General features: G+C 38.8%; 1 protein-coding gene across 1 annotated transcript in view; it reads right to left on the bottom strand.

Moving 5' to 3' along the window:
* MYRFL (myelin regulatory factor like) overlaps positions 1 to 17,062 on the bottom strand; it is a 122,851-nt gene that overhangs the window by 27,337 nt on the left and 78,452 nt on the right. Inside the window, exons 12-13 of the mRNA XM_009248027.3 lie at positions 15,414 to 15,522; positions 14,591 to 14,700 (exon numbers count right to left, since the gene is read on the bottom strand). Of these exons, the coding sequence (XP_009246302.3) occupies positions 14,591 to 14,700; positions 15,414 to 15,522 (219 nt within the window). The remainder of the gene's footprint in view (positions 1 to 14,590; positions 14,701 to 15,413; positions 15,523 to 17,062) is intronic.

Below are 17,062 nucleotides of genomic sequence, written 5' to 3'. Positions count from 1 at the left end.
CTCTGTTTGCAAGTTCAAAATCCCATAGCACTTTCTGAATTGCAGAGAGGCTGGTCCAAGGCTGAGTTCAAGGGCAATAGAGACTGTTTTGTGGTTGAGGGTCAAACTCAGGGCTATGTGCCTTTGAGATTCTTATCATCCAAATTGAAGCTTTGAGGGTTTCGAACACTGTAGAGCAATCACTCAGAAAAAATCAAAAGCTGAACATTCCAGATTCAAGGCTTAGTGTATGCAGTTCAAAGACAGATGTATCTCATGATACACTGGAGAACTCTCTGAAACTCCCAGAGCAGCCACACAGATCTGTTGAGGCCCCCTGAACACCCTGCACTCTCCAGTCTTTGAGACCTCATTCCCATAATTACCTATGATAAAAATGCCTTTCCTCAAGGCCAGTCCAAATCCCATCATACCCAGTATCTCCCCACAGACCACTAGTCAGAGAGCACCCCTCACGCTACAATGTCCTCAAAGCATGTTCAATTCTATCACCTGGCCATTTGCCTTGTATCAGGTGTTACATGTCTGTCTCCCACCTGGATCATGAGTTTGTGGAAGGCAGAATTATGTTGATTTATTTGCATATCTCACCAGCATTTAGCACGTGCCTTTGCCCACAGGAAATGCTCAGTAAGAATGGACACAAGTGAATTGAAAAGTGCTATGAGTTAGCAGCTTAGGGAAGCAGAAAACCTTCGTATTTGGGATGCAAAATGACCAAAAGCTTGATTTCTAAGGCCTATGTTTGCTTTAAGAAAACTTAACAAAAAAAACACAAAAAATCCAACAACAAAGAAATCATACTCGTATCAGCTTCTCAAATGTCATCAGAAAACCCTACATTTTCCCTGAAGTCTTACCATACATCCTTCAAACTCCACCCAAATAACAAATTGATAAAACCATCTGGAGTAGAATTTAGCAATATCTAGCAAAATTACATATATTTTTATTTTTGAGCCAGTAAACCCACTTCTAGGAGTCTATCCCACAGACCTCCTGGAGGAAAGTAAGAAATAAAAGAGACCACAATCAAACCAAACGTCCATTAATAGGAGAATTGATAATAAACTGTGGTACACTTGCATAGCAGTATACTATGCAACTGTAAAAAGAAAGGAAGAATATCTCTATATGCTGTTATGGAGCAAAGTCTGTAGTATAAGAAGAATACAAAACATGTCTATATTTCCTTACATTAATAAAACGAAGAATAAACAAAAACCAACTTAAAATTGTTACACATAACGGAAAGGAAGAAACAAGATGGGTGAAATGGATAGAACCCAGATTCTCTGAATATATCCTGTTTTTATAAATTAAACTTTAGAACATATGGGTATTTTATGATTTTTTTTTTTTTTTTTTTTTGAGACGGAGTCCCACTCTGTCACCCAGGCTGCAGTGCAGTGGCACGATCTCGGCTCACTGCAAGCTCTGCCTCCTGGGTTCACACCATTCTCCTGCCTCAGCCTCCTGAGTAGCTGAGACTAATGGTGCCCACCACCACGCCCGGCTAATTTTTTGTATTTTTAGTAGAGACAGGGTTTCACTGTGTTGGCCAGGATGGTCTTGATCTCCTGACCTCGTGATCCGCCCTCCTTGGCATCCCAAACTGCTGGGATTACAGGCGTGAGCCACCGCACCTGGCCCGTATGTGGGTATTTTAAATACGTATAAAAGATAAACAAAATGTTTAAAAACATCCCCTAGAAACAGAAGGCAAAATAAAACAAATAAGCCTAATTAGGTATTGAGTTTCTGGTTTAAACCTTACAGAGAAAATTGATATTAAGTGACTTCAAAATATAGTATTTTGACTGCCCATTCCCAGAGAGATAGAGCCTAAAGACAAAAAATAAAAATTAAAAAAAAAATCTACCAGCAAGGGAATCTTAAGCTTTTCAATAATCATACTGTTAGTAATAATAGTGATGGATTATACACACATAGCACACATATATATTTGGATAAAACCAATACATAGTTAATAGTGCTATAAACCAAGATTTTTAGCATTTAAGAAAAGAGATATAAACATAAAATTAAAACATTTAGTAAAAGCCTAGCAAATCTAAATTTAAGTTAGAAATATTACTATTAATTTCTGATATATTTTATTTCTTAAAAGAAAAAGGCATTTTCTAGCTACGTTAACTAAAAAGGCCTGGAAAAAAACTTCCCACCTACTAACCATGAAGACTCCTCATTGTAGTCTCTAAATACCATTCCCAGTGAAAGGACTCCGATTTTGGGTACTTTTCCAGATTTGGGGTAAGATATGTCTGAGGCGAACCTGGAACATCTTTCAATATGAGAAAATAAGGAAGCTATCACAGAGTACTGTGGTTGGGTCAAAATGACTCAGGAGCTAACTGAAGAAGTTCTCATTGGCCAAAGATAGAATATTAAAGGGCTAATTTCTATGATAGAACAAAGAATCAAATGTGCTTTAAAAGCATCCAAAATCCTATTCAATTTTTAAAAATAGTTTATTATTTACCTTTGGGAGACATTAAGGGCTTAACTCATTTTTTTTAAAATCTTGTAAATAAAAGAATAAAATTTTGTCCTGCCTGTCCTATATAACATCTACGTACTTGAAAGTTCATTTAAAAAGAATTCCAGATAATAAATTCCAGAGAATAAATGAAGAAGAAATGATAGAGTATCACTGTTTTCCAACCCCTAATGAAACAATAGATCTAGGCAATAATCCTCAATGTCTACTAAAACTATTGCATGTATTTGTTTCTTTGTTTTATACATACATATGTAAAAACAATTGGGGAAATTTCAACACCAACTGGATTTGATAATATTAAGAAATTACTGTACAGTTTTAGTTGTGATAATGTCATAGCGGTTCCGGTTTTAAGAGGTCATTTTTCTTTCAGAAAAAAAGTATTGAAAATCTATAATAAAATAGTATGATGTTGGAGGTTGCTTTAAATAATCTAGTTGGTGGGAGAGGGTCATTGGTGAGTAATTTAAATAAAATAAGATTGGACAAGAATTGAAATGAATAACTGGGGAATTTGAGTGAGGCATACATGGGGTTTCATTACTATTCTCTCTAGTTTTTTATACATTTGAAATTTTTCATTAAAAGTGTTTTTTTAAATCACAAAACAAAAACAAAAATCTCCTAACAAAAGCCCTTCTAAATGTTCTAATCCTGCTACAGGTTTTCCTTTATTCCTAAATTTGTGGTAATAAAAATAAGGCAGAAATTATGAAGATAGAAACAGCATTCTATGATTCTAAATCATGATAAATGTTAAATCATTATTTACTACGTTTACCCTGTAGAGAGCCTTATACTATAATTACAGCTGTATTATTTACAGTGGATCACATGGTCAGCTGATGTCCACCAGCAGCCCAAAACAGATTTCCAGCTGTCCTCTATGACCCCTCCCTGCACCTTGCTCACTGGCAGGCAATCTACCACGCAGGACTGTCAGTTCCGCATCCTAAATCTCCCAAAGCTACCCACTTCTCTCCATCCTCACTGACACTACTGATACTCTTTATTTTCCCTTGGTAACCAGCTTCTTCTTCAAAAAAAAAAATTGCTTAATATGTTAATTTATGATTTAGCTCAAGCCAAAGCAGTCTATGGAAAATTATAATAAAGTCCCTTCTAAACTGCAGGAAGTTCTTTCTGCAGTGTTTTCCTCCACAGGACTTTCAATACTGCCTCATAGGATACAAGCAATGGCTGCAATTGCCTGGTTATTTGTCAATAATGATAAAAGGCCAGGTTTAATTTCTCCAACTCAAATTTGCCAGTACCATATATCTTACAGGTGTCCAATAGGCAAGGAGATAATTCATATGTTTTCCTATTCAAGAGGAAATAAAAGTGGAGAGGAAATTTACTACCACTTTCCTAATTATAATTATGGCTGGCTCTGGCTTTATGGATCCATCCAATAGAAAATTACCGAAAAGTACATTTCCAATACATATTATAGGGGTTGACTCTTACTGAAGTATTTAGAGTTCTGACTTCTGTCCCCCATTGTCACAGTGAATCCAGTATAAATATGTTCAAAACTATAATCTAGAGTTTTTCTGAAAATGTTCTTTTCTATGCAAGTGATTAGGTCTGTATGAGCAGATTTGAACCAAGAACCCATATCACAGATGCCTTAGGAGCTTTTTTCTAAATACACATGTCTGAACCCCATGTAGAATCTTGGATTCATGGGCCAGACCCATTAGCTCACACTTGTAATCCCAGCACTTTGGGAGGCCAGGGTGGGAGGACTGCTTGAGGCCAGGAGTTTGAGACCAGCCTGGGCAACATAGTGAGACCCCAGCTCTACAAAAAAAAAATGTTTTAAAGAAGCTTGGATTCATTAGGGTTGAGGGGCATTTTGAAAAGTCTCCCCATTTGATGCCCATCCTTGACGACTAACCATTTTGTAATTGAACCCAATTAATTACTCTACTTTGTCCAGCTATTAATGGTTTTAAATAGGGTCCACTACCTCAGCTGAAACACAACTTTACAGTTGTGACGTAAAAATGATTAAACCAGCTTGCCACCAAAATTTTCTAATGAGATTGTGAAGCCAAAGTGGCAACTGCTTCAAATAACCTAAGAAACTTTTACTCACTGTTTGAGACTTGCTATGGAGTTAGGGTACATATGGACAGAATGAGCATGTTTTCTAAATGGGCACTAGAGGCAGTCCAGCAAGTGTATTGCACATGAAAACAACAGGAAAGCATTCATGAAATCAGAGCTGTTAGTGAGCTCAGAGAGGGTATCCCTTATCTAAAACTCATATTTCACTACAGCCCTCTTCACGCTTCATGCTCTCACCATATTGAACCATTTGCCATTCACTGAATGTGGCAGGATTCCTCTAGCCTCTGGATCTAGCACATGCTGCTTCCTCTACCTGAATCACCTGTCCTCCCCTGCTCCCACCTTCCTTAAACTTGGTGTCAGATTTACCTGGAGAGTGGGCTCACCTGGACAGGGCTTAAATTTCATCCATAGTTGCCACTTCAGCACAGACTAATAACTCAGTACACATTTGATGATTACATGAATAAATATTCTTACAGGTGGTTCATGGCATGAGGCACTGAGAGGTCACAGTGTTGCTCTCTAGAGAAATGAAGAGAGTACCAGCATCTAGTTTATTCTTTTATCTGAAGTATCTCTCAGAGAAGCAAAAAACAAAACAAAACAGAACAAAAACAGAAACAAAGAAAACACCTAAGGTCCAAATTCCTTTTTCATGTTGGGAAATGTCCATGGAAATGTGAGTGAATTAAATAAACACTAGTGTTTATCATCTAGGGCAATGGGCTGGTGATTCGATGATATCTAACAAACCAGCTTCTACTCAGGTTAGGTCTTGTCCTCTGGGAGGAGATTGGCTCAGGAAACAGATGAAAGCCCTTGAGTTCCCTCTCATCCCACCCCCTCCAGGAAATCTCTGGACTCGGCAGAACACAGCTTGGAAGCTCCTGGGTCCATTGCAGGTCTAAAGATAATGTACCCAAGATATTGGGGCACAGCCAGGCAGAGGAGCTGATTTCTCCTCTCTTTGGAAGCTACAATTCATCCTTTATTTAGTGACACTGAGCGAGGGTAACTTAGCCTGATGGCAAAGCAAGCTTCAAGAAGTTGAAATAGGCCTTTATTTCTTTCCTCATAAGAGAGCATTGCAGACTTGAAAATCTCTCCTTATGGTAAATGATGCATCTGGTGTTGCATGGACTGAGGTTGTATAATAAAACCATGGGAATGAAACAGCTTGTAATCGAGCATTATAAAAATGATTGCCAACGGGAGAAAAACTGTCTGTAGCCAATGGGTGTGTCTGGCAATTGTTTGGGCTTTGAATAAACTCAGCTTTAGATTTTTGTCCAGGAGTTTATTTTGTGGACAGCGTACTGGGCCCTGACATGGATTTAAAAACACAGAATCCTTAAACCAGAAAAGCAGGCTGCTGGGATGGTGTGGAAGCTCAGACTTCCAGGTGGCTTTTCAACAGGCCTCTGGAGGACAGACATCCCTAGCATGCATATTTCTCTTGCAAACAGGACAAATCGTGGACTCATTTCTCTTCTGGTTTACATGGAAAAAGCACAAGATTCATAAAAGTGTTTAAAATTGTGTGCAATGTTGTTGCCCTTTGTTTGCCTTAGAATCCTCATTTAATTTTTGTTATTTTCATTTAAGTGCAATTTTCTGTGGAAAGGGCTTGAGGCCTTTGACTGAGACAAGTTTCCAGTTGAACTAGCAAATGCCATAGTTTGTTGTAATTCTTTGATTTCTTGTCTTACCAAGATGATTAACAAGCTCCTTTTGAAGGCAGTGACTTTGTCTTGTGACTCCCAGGGCCAACTCAGTACCTGACACATGCACCTCAATATTCAATTGATGAACACAATCAGTAGTTCTTTATTAAGCACCTATGATATGCTAGACACTCACCTGAGTGCAGGGATAAGACAATTAGATAAAGTAGACAGGATCTCTGCCCTTATAGAGAATATTTTCTAGTGGGCGAGATTGACCAATAGCAAGTAAACCACAAATAAATAATACAGTTCAAAGGGGTAATTAGCACTAGGAAGGAAGCTAACAAGGCATCGAAATGGAAAATAATTGTCAGTCTCTTAAGCTATTACTATAGACTTGGTATATTAATTTTATTTTTATTTTTGAAAGTACCAGGAAAGAATAAAATAATAGAGTCAAGTGAAAAGTTATATTCTTGTCCCGAAAAAGACAAGTTAACTCAATGAAACACTGAATCAAACCATCCACAGAAGGAAAAACCTAATAGCTAACATAAGAAAGAGATGCACAACTTTATTACTAATCAGAGAAAGTTAAATTAAAACAATATGATGCTCCTTTAACTCAATCAGAATTGCAAAATTTAGAAAGTCTGATAATGTCAGGTGTTGAGGATAGAAACAGTAAGCCTCATGCATTGCTGTTATGAATGAGAACGGAGCAACAGTAGGCAGTATTTTATAAAATTAAGTCTGTGTGTATCCTGTACTCCACTCCTTGTATTTGTTCCAGAGAGAGCCTCACATCTCATCTCTCTCCTCCCCATTTCCTTATTGATCCTATTCGTTCACTTGACTTGACACTGTGCTTGCCCCATGTTCTCTTCCTACTTTCATCCAATCCTCTCAGCTGTCACAGGTTCTCTTCTTCCTCTACAGGCCCTAACTGGGTGTGTTCCTTAAGGTGTTGCTTTCGGTTCTTTGGTTCTTTTTGTTTCTCATTCCATATAAACTTGAAAGTCCATAGGGCCAAGAAGGTAACAGGTAGCAGTGATGTGAGGGCACATGAAGCCTCACTGGAGGGGCCACTTCCCAGCCCAAGTGCCCAGCCCTTCTGATATTTCAAAGGACCCATAAATCTGATACTTTTATGAAGATCTCCTAATTTTTAAATGTAGGGAACAAATCTGAAATGTTTTAAAACACTATGGGGAAAAAATGTCTGTAACCCAGACCTGGCCACGGGCTTGCAATTGTGACCTATACCCATAACCTTTCCCTCCTTAATTAACATCTTCATCCATGGCTGCAGCTTCCTCTCTACCCTAGCTGCCCTCCCTAGTTCTACACTCACGGTCACCTTCTGGACTTTTTTTTTTTTTTTTTTTTTTTTTTATCTGAATGTTCAGTTGACATCTCAAAGCCAATATTGACCTTATCTTTTCCTCAGAAAATCACTTCTCCTTCAGATTTTCTTAAGTTAATAAAACCACTTCTCTTCCTTTCATGGAGATTTTAAAACTCAGGCATTAATATACATGAATTTTTATCAGGGGTATCCACAATGTATCAGATACTGTACTAATCAACACAGCATTGATGAGGCAGATTCTCTGACCTCAGGAGTCTCACAGTCTAGTGAAGGAGAAAGATAATGGAAAGAGAATGGCAATACAATGTGATAAACACTCTAGAAGATGTATACACAGAGGCCTAAGGCAGTACAGAAACAGGATCAACCAAGGCATCACAGAATTCATTAATTCATGTTACCAATATTTGTTGAATTCCTACAGTACTTGAAGTTCTGGGGTAAAAGCCACGATAAAGTGTTGGATAGTTTTAAAACGCATAAATTTCTGCTCTCATACAACTAATAGGAGAGATTGGCAAAAAAAAAAAAAAAAAAAAGTCAGTGAATAAACAAGATGATTTCAGTTAGGGACAAATACCCTCCAGGCTGCCCTGAACAAGTTTACAGTTTGTTTACAGCACAGGCCCAACTGAGGGGGTGGATAGGGTCTGCAGCAGCCAGGGAGGCACCTTTTTAAAATTAGAGCAAAGGCACTACACATTCTCACAGTGGCCCTGACTCTTAAAAACAAAATGAAACCAAGTGATGCAGGGACTATTTTAGATGGGATGGTTAAGGAAGGCCTTGGCACTGCTCTAAGGTCCAAATGATGAGATCATCTGAAGAGTCTTTAGGGCTGAGAACCACTCAACAGAACAGCTCTGAGGCAGAAACATACTTGGCAGTTTTGAGGAACAGAGAGAGGGAGGGGCTGGGGAAGGGGAGCCGTGGAAGCTACTGGAGAGAGATGGAAGCTAGGCAGCACAGGGAAACGCCAGGCTTTTGAAGGAATATGCAGGAGTTTTCAGTGCTAAGTGTTGGGCAGTAGCAAAGGCTTCCAAGGTAAGGACACAAACACATCATATTCTGAAAGGGCCCAGCTTATTTGAGAAAAGGTGAGAAGGTCATTTAGTCTGGCTGCACTGAAGGCATCATGGGATTAAAGGGTTACGGGAGCATTAGGAAATGAGTTAGAAAGAAAAGACTCCATCCAGATTGTGGAGGGGTTATAACAGTCTGTAGCCAGTAAAGGGCCGGTGGGAAAGGGAGATTATATGATCAGAGATTCGTTTTGCTTTGTTTTTAAGGAAGAGAATTTTATTGGTGGCTAGCAGGTCAGTTAGGAGATCATTATAATGGTGTGAGAGAAAAATGGAAAGAATAAAGAGAATAAAGAAGAGAACTGATATACAAAGATATTGCCAAAGGAAGAAAAATAGGACGGAGTGTTTAACTGCATATCATGCACAAGAAAAAGGAAGGTTTGAGAAGCCATCTGTCCTCCCTTGGCCACACTTTCAGTCCCCAAGGTCCATCATGTCTTCTTTTGCTTGCCTCTCAAGTCTTCTCCCTTCTTTTCCACCTGTGAACCTCTGCCCCATCTCCAGCTTTCTTCTCTCCTTCCTCTGAGCTGATGTAGTGCTTTATTTATGCATCCCATAGTATTTCTCACATTATTACTTAGAGCTTTATTACTTGTGTACCTGTCTTATCATCCCCCTCTTAGACAATAAGCTACTTGGAGACAGGAACTAAGGGTTACTTATCATTGCATCATTCAAATAGACAATTCCTGGTACATTATGATTAAAAAAAATAGAATCAATGAGTAAAAAGTACCCACATACTAAGCCACAGTAGGGTGGTGTACAGCATGCAATCAAGAATTGTCCAAGGAATAATTTTTCACAAGACACACCTCACCTTTAAACAGGTTCAGTTGTGAATTACTTTAAGGCAGTACTTATATTTACTGGGTATGTTTTTCTTACACCAGGCACATCTAATAATAATGCTCAAAAAATGTGATCACCTGCCCCGAAAGAATCACAGAAACAAATAAAGTTGCCAAATAAAGAGGTAGATGAACAAGCAGAAAAGGCCAAGCTGCCACCGGTCTAATGCAGGGTTAGGCCAGGTGTCTACAGCCTACAGGTCCCCTTGCTTTCAGTGTCACTCCCAATCCCTCTCACTCCACCTCCTGCCACTGGGCCTTCACTGGGGCACAGGGACACCATGGGGAATATATGAGAAGACGCAAATTACCCCAGATAAGTAGTTTATTTTGTAAGGTCATCTCTCCTGAGAAGGGAGAAAGAAAAGCTGCTTGTACCCACTTTGACAAAGATCACCCACTTTGGTTGCTTGCATAGACAGTCTATAAAGATCCAGTCACTCTTTTTTCCTATTTTGGCATCAGGTTGTGAGGTACTGCAGAAGTGACATAGCAATCATGGAGAGCAATATTTCAACATTTTCATAAGTGTTTCTAATTTGCATTTGAACTTCAATGAAAATTTCTTTACAAAAAAGGATCAGGTGGTGGGACAGAAATGGAGTGAAGAACGGAGAGGCTGTACCTTCATATGACCTCCTCCACTTATTAAAGCATATGAAGCCCAGGACGTCCTGGCAAAGTTCCTTAAAACAAGCAGCCCTGGAGGTGGCAACCAAAGCCACACTGCCCACATGAATAGGTAGAAGTCCAGGAAAGCAAGAGGTTCGCCGTACATCCTTCTTGTTTAACAATTAACAAAGAACATGGGACAAGAGGAGCCACTTTACCTGTATTCTTAACAAGAAAGAAAAAGGAGATGCTCTGTGAGGCTTTTATAAGGTAGGCAGGGATAGCCCACCGTGTTGAGGGTTAAACTAGCAAACAAAGTCTATCTTCAGAAGTGAGGCACAGCACACTGCCGGGCTTCTCCTGCATCATCAGAGTGGGGAGATGTTCACTTGCTTGTGGTGTTACAGATTCTGTAAGTGAGTGTGGCCTTAGTGATGTCTCCATAGATTGCATCACTCCAGGGCCCTGTTTTTAAGAGAATCACAACATTTCCATCCTGGACTCCTGTGAGTTTTACCAATTTATAAACTGAGTGCTGCCTTGGCATGGTTTTCTCCTCAGGTGACACATGAATGAGGCTGGCTGCCTGGAACAGGAATGCTACCCCCTACCTCTCGAGACCTCTGAGTTTGCCTTCCTAGGAATGAGCTTAGGTTGTAGCCTCTCCTGGAAGAAGGAGGATGGACCTTGGAACTCCTGATAGAAAGAGAAGATTCTGTCTCAACTATTCCCAATCAACTCAACTAGGGAATGGGAAAATACTGGAAACGAGGGAGAGAACTAATTATTTGGCTGCCACGGGAAGACATTACCTACACATTGCCACTCAGGAACACTTCTTTTTGAGTGTTCTAGTGGAGGGCCACATCCAGAAGTTATATAGCTGCTTCCAGAAGGTAACCCCCTAAGCCCCCACCTTGGCAGCCTGGTGACATACTCCCAAGGCTGTACCCTGGGACTAATAGCTGTGTTTATACTCCTTTCCTTTCATGACAGAAAGCTTATGAAAAAAACCTTTAATTTTATTTTAATAATAAAATACTAAAGTTTTCTAATAATTTACTTCAAAAAAAGGACCTCTAAATAGGCCCTAGAAATAATAAAACAGGCCCTATTTTATTTTTTAAGTAATTTATTGGGAAACTTCAGTATTTTATTGTTAAAAATAAATTTCTCAGCAAAGTAGCAGGATACAAAGTCAACACAAAAATTCGGTGCATTTCTGTACAATAACAGTAAGCAATCTGAAAAGAAAACTAGGAAAAAATATCCCATTTACAATCACATCAAAAAGAATAAGACTTGTGAATTAACTAACCAACATGGTAAAAGATTTGTACAATAAAAACTATAAAACATTGCTGAAAGAAATTAAAGAAAGCATAAATAAACAGAAATACATCCCATGTTCAGGGATTAGAAGACTTAATATTGTTACAATGTCAACACTACCCAACGTGATCTACAAATTCAATGCAATCCCTATCAAAATCCCAACGTTGTCTTTTGCAGAAATAGAAAGATCCATTCTAAAATTCACATGGGATCTTAAGAGAGCCTGAAAATAGACAAGGAAATCCCCCAAAACAAGAACAAAGCCGTATGACTCACACTTCCTGATTTCAAAACTTACTACAGAGTTAGAGTAATCAAAACAGTGTGGTACTGGCATAAAGACAGACATACAGACAAATGGAATATAATAAACAGCACAGAAATAAACTCTCACATATGTGGTTAAATGATTTTAGACAAGGATGCCAAGACCATTCAATGGGAAAAGGACAGTCTTTTCAACAAATGGTGCCAGGAAAACTGGATACCCATACAAAAGATGAAGCTGGACTCTTACCTAACACAAATATTAACTCAAAATGGATCAAAAACATGAATGTAAAACCTAAAATTATAAAACTCTCAAAAGAAAACAAAGGGCACAATCTTTACAATATTGGATTTGGCAATGATTTCCTGGATAGAACACCATTGGCATAGGCAACAAAAGGGAAAATAGATAAATTGGATATCATTAAAATTTAAAACTTTTGTACATAAAGACACTATCAAGAAAGTGAAAAGACAACCCACAGAATGGGAGAAAATATTTGCAAATTATATATCTCATAAGGGATTAATATCCAGAATATATAGAGAATTCCTGAAACCTAACGACAGTAAACAACTCAAGTCAAAAATGGGCAAAGGACTTGAATTGACATTTTTCCAAAGAAGATATACACATGAACAATAAGCACATGGAAAGATGCGCAACATCACTAATCATTACGGAAATGTTAATCAAAACTAGAATGAGACATCACCTCACACCCATTTGGATGGCTACTGTTTGAAAAAAGAAAAAAAAATTACAAGCATTGGTGAGGACATGGACAAACTGGAATCTTTGGGAACTGTTGGTGGGAATGTAAAATGATATCATCACATGGGAAATAGTATGGTGGTTCCTCAAAAAATTAAAAATAGAATTGCCATATGATCCAGCAGTTCCACTTCTGGGTAAATATTCCCCCCAAATTGAAAATAGAATATTGAAGAGACATTTGAATACTCACAATCATAGCAGTATTATTCACAATACCTAAAACATGGAAGCAACCCAAGAGTTCATCAACATAGGAATGGATACATAAAATGTGAATAAAGGTGAAAATTATTCAGTCTTAAAGGAAATTTTGATACACACTGCAACATAGATGAACCTCGAGGACATTAAGCTAAGTGAAATAAGCCAGCCACAAAAAAAGAAAGAAATGCTCTATGATTCTGCTTATATGTAGTCAGAATCATAGAAACAGACAATAGAATTGTGGTTGCCAGGGCTAGGGAAAGTGGATAATGGGGAGTTATTGTTTTACAGGTACAGAGTTTTTGTTTTACAAAATGAAAAAGAGTTCTGGAGATGGATGGTGGTGATGGTTGCATAACATGATGAACGTATCAAACATCAATGACCTGTATGCTTAAAAATGGTTAAGATAATACATGTTACATTTCGTGTATTTTACCACAATAAAAAACCTGGGAAATAAATATATAAATAAATGTTTCATGATATACCTCTCAAGTGAAATGATAGCCTAGGTCTGGGAGAGAGACTGAAGAATTGCTTCTATCGAAGATATGTTCTTGGGAAGCAGGAGGCAGTAAGTCCACTTCTGCCACCCTGCTCTTGCAGCCCTGGGCTGAGCAGGCCTCCCAGACCATGTCATCTAAGAGTTTGTGGTACAGGGGCTGGTAGGTGGAAGATGGTGGCGGTGCCTAACATGAAAAGGCATCCTCTGCTTTGCTGCTCCAAGTGTGGCTTCTGACCAGCCAGGTTGGCAAGATTGGCATTACCTGGAGGCTGGTTGGAATTGCAGGATCTCTGGCCTCACTCCATTCTTGCAGAATCAGAATCCACATTTTAATAAGATTCCCAGTGATGCATGTGCACTTTGAAGTTCAGGGAGCATTACCTCCATTAACTGACAAATTATAAATTAGTCTCCACTCAAGCATCTCTCCCCATGACTACAAAACCCTTATATCAATTGGTCTTTCCTCTCAGCATCAAATATAATAATGCAGTATAAAACAAATCAGCATCAGAGTGCATTTGCAAACCTTGCAAAAATGCAGGATTTCATAGAATCAATAGATGTGGTATTAGGGAACTCCTCAAATCATACACACAGCATCGACAAGCAAGGAACTGGCAGATTTAGACCCATTACCAAATGAAGAGGAGCTAATGAACAGGCATGATGGCATTCCTTCAAAAGAGAATGATTTGAATATCAAAGAATTAAGAGAGGCCCTTGGGGAAAAAATGATCAGGCCCATGAATATCTTCATAAAAATGACCCACTTTATGATTATACTGTAAAAGTCAAACACAGTTTTATCAAAAAAACTATGCTCAAAAAATTCAACACTTCACTTAATCTTTAATCATTCTAAGAAGAAACACATTGTGTAATTATAATTTAAGTCGCATTACCTAAAATATAATGCATTTTTCATAAGTTTATTACCATTTTAAAAGATGAAGTCTAATTAAAACTTTTTTGTCAGTATTTATCATGATGTTTGGCCCTTGTTTAAAGCGCATTCACGCTAAGTGGACTTTCCTAGTGCCAGTTAAGATCTGCTGAACTCAAATTCTTACTATTGCATATGCATTTTTCTTTTTATCATATGGAACTTCTTTTTGGTGCTTATGATCAATTTGAATATCAATTATAAGATAGTTGATACCTACTCACTCCACAACTCAGTGAAGAATTATTTTAATGTCCCACTTCCTGGTTGGATGTTTCAGCCCATTGTGCTATCACAGAAGGGGGTTTATCCCTAGACTGATAGCTTATAGTAGCTGATATCTTTTCAATGATTACCTTATCCACCATGAGGAAGTTCTCCAAGGTCTCTCCGTTTCCGCAGGTGACATCACCAACCTCTCTTACTGCTCTGGGCAGGATTTCTTGCACCTCCTGGGCAATCATTCCTGTATACAAAACACTCCACAGGTTTAATCTTCAAAGAAAGACCTTTCTGGAGAAAATCCTCACTAAGCTTTTGCTTTGATCTACAATGCATTTGCAGCAAAGAAGGAATTTCGAGCCAAGAACCACTATAGGATTAAAAGTGGGAGTGTTTTCTGTTTTTTCTTTTTTTTTTTTTTTGAGACTCTGGGCCAACAGGGGGAGGTAAGTGCCTTAAAATCCCTGTCCATAGAAGAAAAGGTGGGGCGTTAGCTTGATTTCCTTTCTTTTCCTATAGGAAGCCTTTGCCCCTAAAATATTCCTTCCTTCTTTAGGCTTCCTGGATTGGAGTATAAACATCACTTTGCTTACCCCCTCTCTTATCTAGATCCACTTACCCTGCCACCTTCTCCCTCCACCTCCCAACTGCCCAATGCCGTTCCTCACATAGGTTGAGCCATCATCTGTCCCTGAACCCTCAGCCCATGAGCAAAAGGACTCCTGTGCAAAGAAACTATATATTCAACCTACTCCACCAGTACCTTGGGGTGGAAGAGTGGAGGTATTGAGTAAAATTTTTTAACCTTTCCTGTTCTAGTGACTATGAGTTTCACAGAGAACAAGTTAGATCAACATAGTGTTGTCAAATGCCATAGCACATAACCTCAAAATAAAGAGGTAATTAAAATTTTAATAGTTGGCAATACAAAATTAAAAGGGGAATTTGTGTGTGTACCTGTTTGATGGGCAGTGTTTATTCCCATTGCAGATGCAAATTCAGGTTTGTAGTCATATTCGACAATTCTCATTTGGGCTATTCTTTTCAGCTGTTCATTTGTGTCAACCTAATTTAATTAAAGAAAAGCAGATTTTACTCGCATAGATATTTGCTATTCAAATTAATGCCCAGAGTGACCCAGAGACATCACTGAATTGCTTTTGGACATTTTGCTGGAGATACTTTCTTGAAGTGGATTCCAAGCCAGGATTACCCAACTGCTGGCCCTTCAGGACCCAGCCACCCTCCTTCCCCTGGACATGCCTCCCCCACATCACCCCAGCCAGCAGGGCATCCTCTACGTGCAATCACTGCTCTTACATCATTAAAGCCTGTCCCAACTGTCACTATGGGGTCCCAGCAAAATGATAACAATCAAGACAGTACAGTGAACTTTCCCTAAAGCTAAATGGGTTTGATCCAAAGGATTCCTCTTTAAATTGAGAGATTTTGTAAATGATAGTAATAGCAGAATCTTTTTTTTTAATATCTTTATCCAAAAAAAAAGGTGGTAGCCCTTTGTGGGTACCCTAAATTTTCTTTTGGAACATAATAGAAGTACAAATAAATACAAATATTTATTGAGTAGCTATTGAGGCAATTAAAAGTAAACTGCCTGGGCATTCATCCATGTGGTAGAGGAACCAAAAACACTTTCTTCTTGTTGTTGCTTTAAGAAAACCACTGTCATGGCCCCAGCTCCTCCCTTGACACGCTCCCTGAGGTGGCAGTAGAGCCCTTCCACCATCGTTTAGGATTCTCAGCCCTTCACTAGTTGGACTGGTTGTGAAAGATGGTAGCTTGGTGCTTAATTGGCTAAACGGATTAGCTTTATTTCAGGAAGTTATTCCAGAGTATAATTCTGAGCTTACTGCCATCATTCATTCTTTGTTTTATTCGACTAACATTTACCAATCACCTTCAACATATCATGCACTACTAAGTGTTGGGACTTAAAAAGTAATTGCCTTGAGCTGGAGGCCATTATCCTTAGCAAACCAGCACAGGAACAGAACACCAAATACTGCATGTTCTCACTTATAACTGAGAGCTAAATGATGAGAACACCTGGACACATAGAGGGGAGCAACATACACTGGGGCCTTTTGAAGGTGGAGGGTGGAGGGTGGGAGGAGGGAGAGGATCAGGAAAAACAGCTGATGGGTACTAGGCTTAATACCTGGGTGATGAAACAATCTGTATAACAGACCCCCATGACATAAGTTTACCTATGGAACAAACCTGCACTTGTACCCCTGAACTTAAAATAAAAGTTTTTAAAAAATTGCCTTTTAAAAGTCTGTGGTCTAGACAGGAAGACCCAGCTGATATATACATACATAATCATATATGATTATATTACAATGTGAGAAACACAGTACAATGATGGAATTATGCACAGAGAATCATTACAGCTCTGAGGAGTTGTTGAAAATATTCTCAGGGACATGTAAAGGAAGGCTTCCTAGCGATGATGAAGCCCAACCGAGATCTTGGCTTACTCCAGTTCCTCAGACAAACTCTGCTCCTTTCACTTTCCAGCCTTTGTTCATGCTGTTTTCCTAGACTCAAAAGCTCTTCCTTCCCATTCCCCTGCCTTCCCCTTC

The sequence above is a fragment of the Pongo abelii genome, chromosome 10, assembly GCF_028885655.2.
Source record: "Pongo abelii isolate AG06213 chromosome 10, NHGRI_mPonAbe1-v2.0_pri, whole genome shotgun sequence".
Taxonomy (NCBI): domain Eukaryota; kingdom Metazoa; phylum Chordata; class Mammalia; order Primates; family Hominidae; genus Pongo; species Pongo abelii.
This window is presented reverse-complemented; position numbering and strand designations above follow the sequence as displayed.